At 40.4% G+C, this 13,139-nt stretch overlaps 1 protein-coding gene across 2 annotated transcripts in view; it reads left to right on the plus strand.

Annotated features, from left to right (window-relative positions):
- PGS1 (phosphatidylglycerophosphate synthase 1) overlaps positions 1-13,139 on the plus strand; it is a 35,509-nt gene that overhangs the window by 4,853 nt on the left and 17,517 nt on the right. For both annotated transcript variants that reach the window (XM_035104216.2, XM_035104212.2), the window contains exons 2-4: positions 10,112-10,301; positions 11,177-11,254; positions 11,950-12,049. In XM_035104216.2, coding sequence (XP_034960107.1) covers positions 10,112-10,301; positions 11,177-11,254; positions 11,950-12,049 — 368 coding nt within the window. The remainder of the gene's footprint in view (positions 1-10,111; positions 10,302-11,176; positions 11,255-11,949; positions 12,050-13,139) is intronic.

Consider the following 13,139-nt stretch of genomic DNA (forward strand, 5'->3'; position numbering starts at 1 on the left):
GTGTGTTTTTGGTGCCTGGCTCCTATTTTCAGGAATTCTCTCAGAACTAATGTTATATATATATTCAACTACACTTTTTAGAATTGCTCCTCAGGCATTTTGCTTGTCCCTCCCCCCCCCCCAACACTCCCCAAGTGTAAGAGCTTGAGTTTTGTTCTCTACACATCATTTACCGCAAACCCACACCCATTTTCATATGTCCACTAGGTGCAATCATTTATATCTTTTAAACAGTTGCCTTTAGTTTTGCTGTTCCAGAACGACCACCTTAAAGTCAGTTACAGAGTGTCCTGAGGAAAATTGCCATCTGAAATAAATCAGTGTGAGAACATTTCAGCCTCCCAGGACATTCTGTAACTGACCTTAAAAGTGTCCATTCTAGAACATAGGTACTTCAAAGGAAGAATGCAGCTTGAAACAAGTGAAACTGTTGAATTGCAATTCATCAATAAGTTCAAAGCGATTGTTTGTTAAAATGAAACAAAGAATTTTTATCACAATACATATCCAGTTGTTGGATATCTGTGCTATCTATGACTGATTCTTGCTCATGGTTCTCTGCCTAGAGGTGTGAATACAATAGTCCAAGCAATTATCAGCAATCTGCTCTTGCAGAATATAAAATATGTTCCTATGTAACATATATTTAAGCTCTAATTGTTACTGTAATTTTTGCACCTTATTGCCACTCAACTCTCACTTAATAATCTTCTCCTTTAGATACTGTAACTGTAACTAAGACTTCATGCATCTGATGAATTGAGCTTGGGTCCATGAAAGCTTTGATAAAAAGTGATAAAATTTGATAAAGAATCTTTAATTGTTTTTATGTGTAATGATGAGCAGTATAAAAACAGCAGTGATTGTCTGTGCAACATATGGCCCAAGTTCTGATAGTTAATTTTATTAGATTTATATCCTACCCTGCCTCCCAAAGAAGCCCAGAATTGTTTGCAAAGGTTTCAAAGAGCAGGTGATGAAATTGACAAGACTTTGGGGCGCATTCCTGAAATTAAACTCTCATTATCATGAATTCCCTTTCCCACGATGAAGTCACTGGAGAGTAGTTGCAGAGACTAGTGAGGGCAATGTCGTGTAACTCTGACCTACCCTCCCATGGGCCATTTTTGCACAATTACTGGAACTGTGTGTTGCTTAGCCTAAAGCTGCATTCAAAATCCCGTCACAGTAATTCAAAATCCCATAACAATAGAGAGAATTAGTAAGCACCTTACTTACTGTTTCCAAATTCGGAAGGCTAGCATCATATGTTGATGGTAAATAGAGAACAAATAACAATGGATACACGTGGATGAGATGCCCATCACGTCACATCAAACAGTAAAGCAATGTTTCACAAACTTGGGTCTCCAGCAGTTGTTTGAACTACAACTCCGATTATGCCTAGCTAGCAGGACCAGTGGTCAGGGATGATGGGAGTTGTAGTCCAATAATGGTTGGAGAGCCAAGTTTGAGAAACACTGTTGTAAAGGTGAACACAAGGAGGAAATATAACGACACAACAAAATATCAGACATGAAAAACTTCCTGATACAGTACAGGGCTGCCTTCAGATAATTGTTTATCTCTCTGACATCTGATGGCAGGGCATTCTACAGGGCTGGGCGGTTAATGAGAAGGCTTTCTGCCTGCTTCCCTGTAACCCCCTGTGAGGGAACCAGCAAAATAATGTGGAGACGCTCTTTCAGGTATACAGAGATGAAACTTCAGTGGTTGCCAATCCACACTTTATGAGTATCACATGGATATGGCCATTTTAACATGGTAACACTACTTGGAATGTGCTTTCCTACATGTGATTTTTTTTTGCCTGTGGTTAGCAACAGATTTCTTCCTTCTGTTAGAAGCCATCCAGAGTGGCTGGGGTAACCCAGTCAGATGGGTATTATATATAATATAATAATATATTATTATATATTATAAGTAATCAAGGCTCGGTATTTTTAAAAATTGCATGCTATGCTATTCCTGTAATCCAGCAACTGTACCCATTTGAAGTTCATTAATGTTCATGTTAACATTTGTAATATCTTTTGACTCGGTAAACATTGGCTACAAAGAAGCTAAGGATGGAATTCAAAACTCTGCTATTTTCAACGTTCCGTTAGCATAATCATATTAATTTGTCAGATGGAACGATTCAACCCACCCCCTTATTCTGGGGGATCTCTTGCCCTGAGCCAATTTTGGAGGGGGGAGGGAGGAGAAAGCCCTGTTGTTTAAGCAGAAGATCATGCTTCTTCTGATAGGGTTCATTGTGTGAATCCTGCCCTAAGTTCCTGTCCTTGATTTTACCAGCAGTAAGAAAGCAAATCTGTGTGGAACATCCATGTATAAATAAGAGTGCATACATGTTGTATGCTGATTTAAAGCTACAAAAACAACTGAAATCTCAGGTAAATATTAACCTCTTCCTGCTGATTATGCTGTTCTGCTCAGGTGACAGGGTCAGGAGAAACAAATTTCTGCCAGTGTTTTCACATAAAGCAGGTGCTTTTTGTCCAGGGTATTGAATTACAGAACTTTCCCAGAATTCACATACCAAGCAAAGACTGTAGATGTTTACTTTGGAGATGCAGCGTTAAATGTTGCAAGCATTTATATCCCGGTCTCCAGCTCCAAGGGTTCCCATGGTGTCTAACAATTAAAACAATAATGCACATATGCCAGACATGAAAGAGATTCTCGGAAATAAAGTCACAGTCTTTTGTACAATTGCTCCTTCTCAAGAAACTAAACTTGTCAGCATAAAATTTAGATGCTAAAGTAGAAAAAAGAGAAGGTTGAATTTTGTTTGATTGCCCATGAAATGCACCAGTGTTTCATCATGTTTCCATTTGTAATAGTTTTTTTGAACCAGTGTAATGCTTCAGCATCTTCAAGATTCAGTCAAACTTTTCTAATTACAGTAGTATTGTGGTCTAGAGGCTTGACACTGGAATTTGGAAATCCTGGGCCAAATGCAAAATTGTTGTCCTCCATTTCAGCAGCATAATGGGAACAGCAGCTTAACTTGCCAGGTTCCTTAGAGGACAAAACATAATGTGTGCATGGTACAAAATGCTTTGCATACAATGAACAAGTTCCTGGTTTTTTAGCACATAAGAAGGAAAGCTTCTGAATAGCATTTGTTTATGGTGAGTCTTGCATTATCTGGGAAAAACTACTTGCTGCTTGGGTTACAGGAAGTATGTTGGATTAGCATAATTTCTTTGTTTTCTCAGCAGATGTTCTTAGACTAGTTTTTCTCTTCGTGCCAGCTCATCTGTGTACAGTAAAGCGTAGTGTATTCAAAACAAATCTTTTCTTTTTAAAATATATATTCTTAAAGAAACGATTAACAGTGATTTCTCCGTTGGAAAACTTCCTCTCTTGGCCCCTCTCCCAAACCTCTGGATGGCTCCCAAGTAATTATTTTGTTGCCAATTTCCATAAACAATCAATTGCTAGAAAAGCGGTTGGATGGATTAAATGTGGTCTGTTGAGCAAGGAGGCCCAGGAGGCCTTGAAATCTGTACAGCATATCCACAGAATTTGTATCTCTAACACGGTTTCCAGTGGCTTTCATGGGGATAAGTAAATGTTTTGTCCTCCTGGTTGTATGGAGAAAATACGAAATTGTTGGGTATTGTGCAGGTGTGGGTATAGACTGCTTAACCCTAGGTAGCTCTTTTACCCTAGCCTTCTCTCTCTCTCAAATTTTAAGAATCGAATTAAATATACAGTACCTTATTTGCTTTCTAACACAGTTCTTAACACTATATGAAAGCTTCATTTTGCAACCAAGTTAAAGTATTTGAATTAAAGTACCCTGATTTATAAAAATGTGTACAATTTAGTCTGAAAAGGTTTTTATTTCAGCACTGGTGAAACTCGGAAAATTAGAATATTGTTGAAAAGTGCATTTATTTTAGTAATGCAACTTATTATTATTATTTTTATTTTTACAAATGCTTTCTTTTGGAAATTCCACAGTAATAAAAAAATACAGTGGTACCTCGGTTTATGAACACAATTGGTTCCGGAAGTCTGTTCATAAACTGAAGCGAACTTTCCCGTTAAAAGTAATGGAAAGTGGATTAATCTGTTCCAGACAGTCCGCGGAGTACTTAACTGAAGCGTTCATAAACTGAAGCGAACTTTTCCATTGAAAGTAATGGAAAGTGGATTAATCCGTTCCAGACGGGTCCGCGGCGTTTGTAAACCGAAAATTCGTAAACCGAGGTGTTCATAAACTGAGGTTCCACTGTAGTTACAATAATACAAAAATAAACATCGCTATTACATTTCATTAATTCCATTCCATTTATAATTCACCCGCCTAATGACAAATAATTACAATTACAACAAATAAAGGCTTGACCTATCTTGCTTTGCATGTCATGCATCTATCTCATATATTGGTTTCACCTTTTAAGTTGCATTACTGAAATAAATGCACTTTTCGACAATATTCTAATTTTCCAAGTTTCACCTCTAGGTTGTATTGTCTATTGTCAATGTTATGCTCCCCTAGACACAAGGATATGGCAATATAGAATTCTAGGTCATATGCATCTCCTTGTCTTCATGGGAATAAAATAGTTACATGGGTTAAACCCATTTACCTCTGAGCATCATGTTACTGCTGTTCTTCACTTTTAAGGAAGTTTAATGTAGTTTTAATTGGATGGTTGTTGTAATTTATGCAAGTTTGTACACTAACTTAAAGGGGGCAGTTGTTTCCTAAAAGGTGCTATATAAATCAGCTAATAAATATTATTGTGTTTTGTGCTGAAAGTATATGCTACCATTGAGTCATGTAGCAACCGTTCGGTTATTCAACCGTTCGGTTATTCATCATCTTGAGGAACTAAAAGCACAGGATATGGAAATGTACCCACATGAGGTCATTTTTGTGTTTTGTCAAATAGATGGTACTACTGCCAGGGTTTTGAGTAAATTAGCATCTTACTCCTAGGGTTTTGTTTGCTTTCAATAACACTTTTTTGTAACGACAATTAGTATATTTCTTTTAGAAGCAGCTTGCTCTTTGATCTGAGCTGTTTTCCACGCAATTGTGGGAAAGAGGAAAAGGTGAACACTCAAAACTATTTGTAGCATCCAGTAAGCATGACTCAGTTAAAACAAGGGAAAGCAAAAGTCTCAGGCCACATGTTCACACCCAGCCTTCTTACTTTAAGGAAGTTACCCTCAAGCCTTTATTGTTCATTGCATCAGAATGTTAACAATAAAACTAGTTTCCCAGATTCAGTCACAGCCTATGCAGAAATACAGTAATACAGACTCAGGCATTCCAGTGAATCAAGAGCTGTTGGCAAAAGCCACTATGTTGTGGCTTCTGTGTGGGTGATGTACACTGAGATATCATGCAATCTCTCTTCTCCTGTCTGCCGAAGAAGCCGAGGTTTAACAAGAATTGTGGTACTTGAGCTCACTTTGTCACGATATTAGTCAAAGACCCACTTCCTAAAAATAGATCTTCCAAAAACCCCAGATTTATAAATAGCAGATACTTCAAATTCAAGAGATAGACAGACACCCCTTACTCAATTCTTCCCCCCCCCTAGGTAATTTTGTTACAGTACTGCCTTTATGCTGGCTAAAGAATTGCTTTTTGGATTAGCCCACCAGGTTGATAGTATGGGATCAGCTAGATGTTTTATTTAAAGAACTGCATTACCACTCCCACCCCCCTCATATTTATAAGAGGGTCTCTTCTCCAGTCTTCAGAGAGTAGCTGGAAATGGGGAGAGAGAAAAGGTCCTTTCCTTCCACTCTGCAGTTTTAATCTGAAATCTTAGGCACAGTACTGCTCCCAGAGCTCAGAAACTGCTCACGCTAATGAAATTCCTGTTGCAAAATGCTCCTAGAACAATGGGAGTTTTGAACACTGGCTGCTTTGCCATTCATCTGGTCCTGCTGCTGTGAGCTAAGCCATGGTTTGGTTCAGTGTGATTCTGGGCTTATCTTTTGTCTTGCTCCAGACAGAGTTGTAACAAAGGTTTATTCTAAGTGTACAGGTTGTAATTTGTCTGGAGTAAGACAAATTATGAGCCTGGTTTGGATGGCACACTGAGCCATACCATGGTTATGCTCACAGCAGTGCAGCAGCAACAGGGCTGGAGGAAGAACAAAGTGGCCACAATTTCCTCTCCAGGAACCTGCACATTCACATTAAGCCGTGGTATGGTTTTGTGTAAGATGCAAACCGAGTCTTTAAGTTTATCTATTTTAGCAGAAATGGTTGCCCTGTTTAATCACCCTAATTCCACTACAGTACGTTTTGTGGCACCCTTGTTATGGAACACCCCTTACTTGAGAGGCTTGTCTCACAACGACATAATATTTGCTGTGCCTGCCGAAGATCTTTGTTTTGTTTTCTTACATTTATAACTTACCTTTCTTCCTTCATTGAACTCAAGACAGTGTGTATTTATTTAACATAATTTGTAGCTAGCTGAATTGTAAATAAAACCTCTATGCATGGCTTCCACCCAGGCACTGACCAGATCCAGATTTACTTAGGTTCAGCAATGTGATGATGTCTTGTGCCTTCAGAGTATACCTGGGACCAGGTATTTTCCCAGCCTTTGTAACCTCTGTTGGGTATGATCAATGCTAGTCATAGAGTCAACCCATTGAAATCAATGCACTTAAGTAACTTAAATCCACTGGGTTGTATCCAACAAAGTCATCATTTTGCATGAACTTCCACCTGTGCATTAGGACTTCCTCTCCCCCCCCCCAAAAAAAATCTGTTCTTGGATTCCTGCAATCCTTTTGAGCAAATTGGGGGTGGATATGCAGATGAGCGCGCAACCCCAGAGTCGGTCACGACTGGACCTAATGGTCAGGGGTCCCTTTACGTTTTTATGCATGGAGAAGAGTTGGAGAGGAAGAGCTACTGCACAGGCAGAAAGAAGTTCCTTTGTTAAGGGGGCAACTTTGTTGGATACAACACAATGATTTCAGTTGCACTGACTTGGATGTCACCCCAATCTTAAATCTTTTACTGACTACAGATATTTATTGAAGTTCTAAGAATATCTGGTGCTGTTAAGTTTTCTGTAGTGATTTTATTCTCTGTTGCTAGTTGCTTGTTCAGTGTTTTATAGTTTTATGACTTTGACACTTACTGTTAGTCCCCAGAGAAGTTTTAATTACTAGGAGGAGTGGGTAGTTGGGTTAACTACATTTCCGAGCACAGTTCAAAGTGTTGGTGTTGACCTTTAAAGCCCTAAATGGCCTCGGTCCTGTATACCTGTAGGAGCATCTCCACCCCCACCGTTCAGGCCAGACACTGAGATTCAGCGCCGAGGGCCTTCTGGCGGTTCCCTCATTGCGAGGGAACCAGATAGAGGGCCTTCTCGGTAGCAGCACCCGCCCTGTGGAATGCCCTTCCATCAGATGTCAAGGAAATAAGCAGCTATCCTAATTTTAAAAGACATCTGAAGGCAGCCCTGTTTAGGGAAGCTTTTAATATTTAATGCTCTATTGTTTTAATATTCGATTGGGAGCTGCCCAGAGTGGCTGGGGAGACTCAGCCAGATGGGCAGGGTATAAATAATAAATTATTATTATTATTATTATTAAAAAGGCAGTTATCAAAAGCTCTGAAATATAAAAAAGAGATCCATGTGTGCTTCCAGACAGTCCCCATTTTTGGACTAGGAACAGTATCTTACCATTCTGCATTTCAATCTTGGATGATTCTTGAATATTGGGAAAGTTTAAAAGGTGATTGCAAGATAACATTCTGTTCTGTGGAAAGGAAATAAGAAGCTCTGCTGTGTGTGGCCTCTTATATGTGTTGAAAGAAGACAGCTTTGAACTCTTAGCTATCTGCATTAATTTCTTAAAATGGGAAATGTGCTCATCAGCAAAACGCAAGTCTCAGGGTAGCCTTAACTCTATTCACGCATTTGAATGTGCTTCACGTATAATAAATACAGGTAGATAAACCAGTGGCACCTTGATATTTTGCTGCTCTTCAATTGCCTGTTCACAGACAGGACAAGGGAAGTATTTCTTAAAGTTCTCCTTTTCAATTTAAGGAGAATAGAAACTTTCCCTCTAAATTACTGTAACTCAGTATTGCCAAAGCAATGCCCAGTCCTCACGAACTGTTGAAAAACGAAATTGCTAGGAATTCTTCCACATTCTGAGTCAGATCTCCATTGTGATGAATAGGCAGTGACAAACCGGTGGGCTTTCTGGGAAATGCAATGGCAAACTGTCTGGGGGTTTTTTGTGCAAGGATGCATGCAAACCTTGTGAAGATTCAGTGTTTTATCATGAAGTAAATAAGTGAAATCATCTTCCTGGAATCTGTGGTCACTTGAGCTTTGGACCAAGAGTTCCTCATAACCATGAGTTCCTCATAAGGTTCTGGTAAAGGTCATGCACGTCGAAGCAAATCACATTGATGGAGCAGTGTGGGATTCAGCTGCCCATAAGCTTATATACTGAGAGGATGGTGTCTCTGTCAAGAAATAGTTTGCTACAGTTAGTTAACATTATTTATTAAAAAAATTATTTATTAAATTTATATCCTGCCCTTCCTCCTGGAGGAGTCAATTTCTAAATAATTAGTCCATCTGCTGAAATTATTTCCTCTGAGCTCAACTGTCTTTTTTGGTTTGTCTCTGTATCCTTCACAAAATACCAGCCAGGGCTGTAATAATGCCAGGACCTAGAAACCGGATGCTGGCACATTTCTTCCCTACCTCCAGCTTTGCTGTTTGTTGTGTTGTAGCTTGTAGTAGTTTTCTAATAGTGGATCTATTTCCACCAAGGATTATGTTGTGATATCCTACATGTGGTCTTTTTGGAATAAATACCAGAGAGAAGCTCAAACTTCCTAGGTGAAAATGAAACCATATTTATGCAGTAAAGATAACTAGGGTACAATATAAACAATCAGTTGAAATTGAAGTACACCAAAAGAATAGCCCTATTCAGATGTTCTTAAATTATATCCGTAGAAGGAACATGCATGCTGACCAGCCCCTTCTGACATTCCTTTGTTGAGTGGGAAGGTCTAAAGGGGGATTCTAAGGGCATTCAGTGTTTGGTTGAATGCACTTCCGGTCCTCCCCGCAATCAGGGTTCCCAGTTACAGGGACGACCGTAACCATGTTCAGCTAAACACATTTAGCAGCATCATACCACTTTAAACAGTCACAGCTTTCTCCAAAGAGTCCTGGGAACTGTAGTTTGTTAAGGGTGCTGGGAGTTGTTGGGTGTTCCTCCTTTTCCTCACAGAGCTACAGTTCCTAGGGCAGCTTAACAAGCAATCCCTCTTTCCAGAGAACTTTGGGAATTGTGGCTCTGTGAGCAGAAGAGGTTTTCCTAACAACTCCAATCACCCTTTACAGTTCCCAGGATTCTGGTATGACACTGCTTTAAATGTATGGTGCAGATGGGCCCTAGGTCATTGTGCAAGCAGAGCAACTTTTGCAAATGCAACAGAACTTTCCCTCCCCCCTTTCCCCCTATACCCCCTGCACTGCACCAATATCTGCTGGTGAGGTGGGGGTAGAAATGAACTCCACAGCAGATTTGGGTGCATGGAGGGGTGGGAGTGGAAGTTTCCTTGCGAAATCTATTGCACTTGCGAAAGTTCAGTGAATGCAATTAATTGCTCAGTTGCATATAACCCTGTGAAAGGCTGAATTGTTGCATATAACCCTGTGAAAGGCTACAGTATTGCTATTTCAAGAGCTGAAACATGAAGTGATCACCGCAGTCTGTCACCTTGGGTATTGCTACTCTGGCCACTGTCTTTTTACAGTGCATTCTGTTGCTGTTACACAATTGTGGGTCAGCTTTACTACTGTCCACAGAGCCTCCTGTTTAGCCTTGAAAGGAAGTTATTAATGTACAGCCCAGGTCTGCCTTCCTTCCTTTGTCTGCAGCCATCTGTTCCCCTTCTTGGCAAAAATTGCCCAGCTGTGAGTAATGGAGGTGAAAGGCAGATGTGTAATGCTTCAGCCTTGACTACTCCCTTGCTCACACACCTGGAGGCAATATAAAGGAGAATAAAATTTAATGTATACAACTGAACCAACTTCTTTCTCCTTATTAGATCATCATGGCTGCTGTTGGCCCCGCTGCTCTCTCCTACTATTCCTCAGCTAACAGCCCCACCTTGCTGCCTCTGTCCTGAGGGATCCCATAGATTTCAGTGGATCCGAAACATCGTCCCAGAGTTTGGAATTGCCAGTTCCCATGTTAAGGTGCTTTCCTCTCCGACTGAATTCTACGAGCTTATGAAGGTGATTTGGCATGTCTCCAGCATGTTACTTTGGGAATAGGGGTGTGTTTTCTTCATCCATTATTGCTTTCAGGTCCTGCATGCAGGTTTGCCATATTCTTCTTGTTGGCCACTGTGAAAACAGAATGCGAGGGTAGACGGGCCTCTGGCCTGATCCAACAGGGCTTTTTTTTACATCCATGTGTTTCTGTTGCCACTTGTTGTGTTAAAAAACAACAACAACCCAGAATTTCAGAAGTACACAGTTGTACTCCTGCAGCATCCTAAAAGAGTTTTTTCAAGCTTATGGTTCACAGTGATTTTGCTTTATCATTCCTTATTCAGTAAGTCTTAGTGACGGGGCCAGTATGACTTTCCTCCGGATTGGGTCTTAAGAAACTAAGTGTGGGGAACAAAAATTCATTTGACCAAGTTTTATGTCCTTTCCCCTTGGCTATGGTGAGGCAGGAGAGGCTTGGCTTGGCTGTTTTAAGGCACTACGTTCAATTCCTGTCATTTGTAAAGAAAAAGTTAAGGTAGCAGGATTGGGAAAAGACCCTTTTCTAAAGACTTAGAGAGCCACTGCCAGCCATAGTAAATGGTAGTAACATTATAGTCTGGCTCAGTATGGCTACATACATTAAATCTTGGACCTGTCAAGTGAAAGCAATAGGAATGCTGCCCTGTCCACTCTGATCAAGAGATATTTGTCCTAAAATGCAATGAGGCATGCTGTAAGAATTTTGTGTGCTCACTTTGATACAAAAAAGAAGAGACATGCTGATAGATAAAGCCGTTTTTTCCACTTTTAAGTACTGGATTGAGTGGACTTTGGGAGGAACTTGAGGGCTTCACATGACAGACAAATCAGTGAATCTAAACTTTTCTCCCTCTCAGGGACAGATAAAGACGGCCAAGCGGCGAGTGGTTTTGGCTTCCCTCTACCTTGGAACAGGACCTCTGGAACATGAATTAGTAAGTGTTTTGAGCTGGAGAGAGCAGGCCACAGATATCTGAGAAATAATTGGTTCAGAGATGTCCTCTGTAGCTCTTCTTCAATGTTGTACATAGCCTCCTTTTTCTAACTCCTTAATTCACAGATCTCTACCTTTCACCTTCCCTTCTTTCATCCCTGCCATCTTTGTCCTGTGGGCTTTTCATGGTAGACCTGTCAGCCTAGAAAAATGAAGGCAAAACATCTTGACATTGATGGCAGGCATGCCAGTGTGCCATATATATCTGCTATAAGAACTGGTCTATACACACATTCTTTTTTATCTTCTTTGCTACATTATTCTATCCTACAGTGACTTAACTTTTCTGCAGCATGCCTTTGGACTAATGAGCAGCCTTTGGAAAAACTTAATGATAGTCTACAATGAGAGCCCTAAACTGTTAAATAGATGAAGGGCCCTAAATTGTTTTCTCTCTGTCTTGTGACTTTTTAAATCTTTGTTTGCACAGTGTTAACATACCTGTGATGGGAGAATAAATACAACCTGCAGTGATGGGAACTATTAATTTCTTCCCACTTTTGGATGGGTGAATAGGCAGATGCCTAGCAGTAATAGCTGTACTAATTAGGGAAAACTATGAAGGCTTAGGAATAGTGTGTGCTCATAAAATTGGATTTTCCCTGTACATAAGTTTTGTTCATATATTGTCCTCAGGTGGATTGCATTGAAGTGGCTTTGGAAAGGTCATTGCAGGAATGTGGACCTTCCAACTTAAGAGTGTCCATTCTCTTAGACTACACAAGGGGATCTCGGGGTAAGTGTGTGTTGCTTGGTCACAATCGCTTCTCATGTTAGCTGGACTAGGCTGGTTAGGCAGGCTGGACATCTCAGCTCTAAAGAAGTATGTTTACAACCTCTTCAAATTTAGAGGATTTGAGCCTTTTGGGGGATCAATAATCAAAGACCCAACATTTCAGTAGCCTTAATCTGCAGATTTTCACACCAAGACTCCACAGGCAATGACCATTTTACACACATTCAATATGTGCACAACTGTGCATGTGTGCATCACTGCAAACCTGAAAGTAACTAAAAAAGGGCAAAAACAGTGCCTACCAATCCCACAAGCCTTTGAAAGTGCAATCCTAGGAATCCTTGCACTGACCATTGAAGCCTGTGGAGAAGTGGAGTTTGAGCAAGGAGGTTTGGAGGAAGTGATTGTGGTGGAGTTTGGTGGATTTAAGGGTTTTTCAAGGATTTCCAGTTTGGAGAGTTTTTGCAGGATTTTTCGATATCTTCCCAATACAAGCAATTTCACTTACCCCCAAGTAAAATGGTCGTTTATACATCTGAAGAGCCATAAAAATCACAACCAATTTTTTCCCTCTGTTACATTTTGGCAAAATATTTTTGATGATGTTAGTCATTACTAACTTCATTGATTTTAGTGGGTCTACTCTTGAGTATGATGGAGCTGGATATAGCCAGCTAGCTTCTGTGTTAGCTAAGAGTGAATCTTGGTATTCCATTCTTTCTCCTAATTAGGTTACATCTTGCCAAAGTTGGTGGCAATGTGGAAAGCTCAAAACCTCCAACTCTGAGCTAGCATCACTGCAGCCATAGGGGGACATATACATACCCAGGAGTGCCATCTCACCCTCAGGATTGTGGGTGTCCGCTGCCGTAATGTGGATGTGTGACATCGCATCACACGCCTACACGTAGTGCATGTGACATCACACGGACTGCGTGCAGGAAAACGGTGACTCTGGCTGTGGAGGGTGGAGCTGAACTGGTTCTCTCTTGGAGGCAGCACCAGAGAGGCTGACTCCAGCTTTGCTCATTCATTTGTTGGTGCCCCTGGAGTTGGCTCCTATATATATACCAATCCTGATAAGCAGTAA

This window comes from Zootoca vivipara, chromosome 2 (genome assembly GCF_963506605.1).
Source record: "Zootoca vivipara chromosome 2, rZooViv1.1, whole genome shotgun sequence".
Lineage (NCBI taxonomy): Eukaryota > Metazoa > Chordata > Lepidosauria > Squamata > Lacertidae > Zootoca > Zootoca vivipara.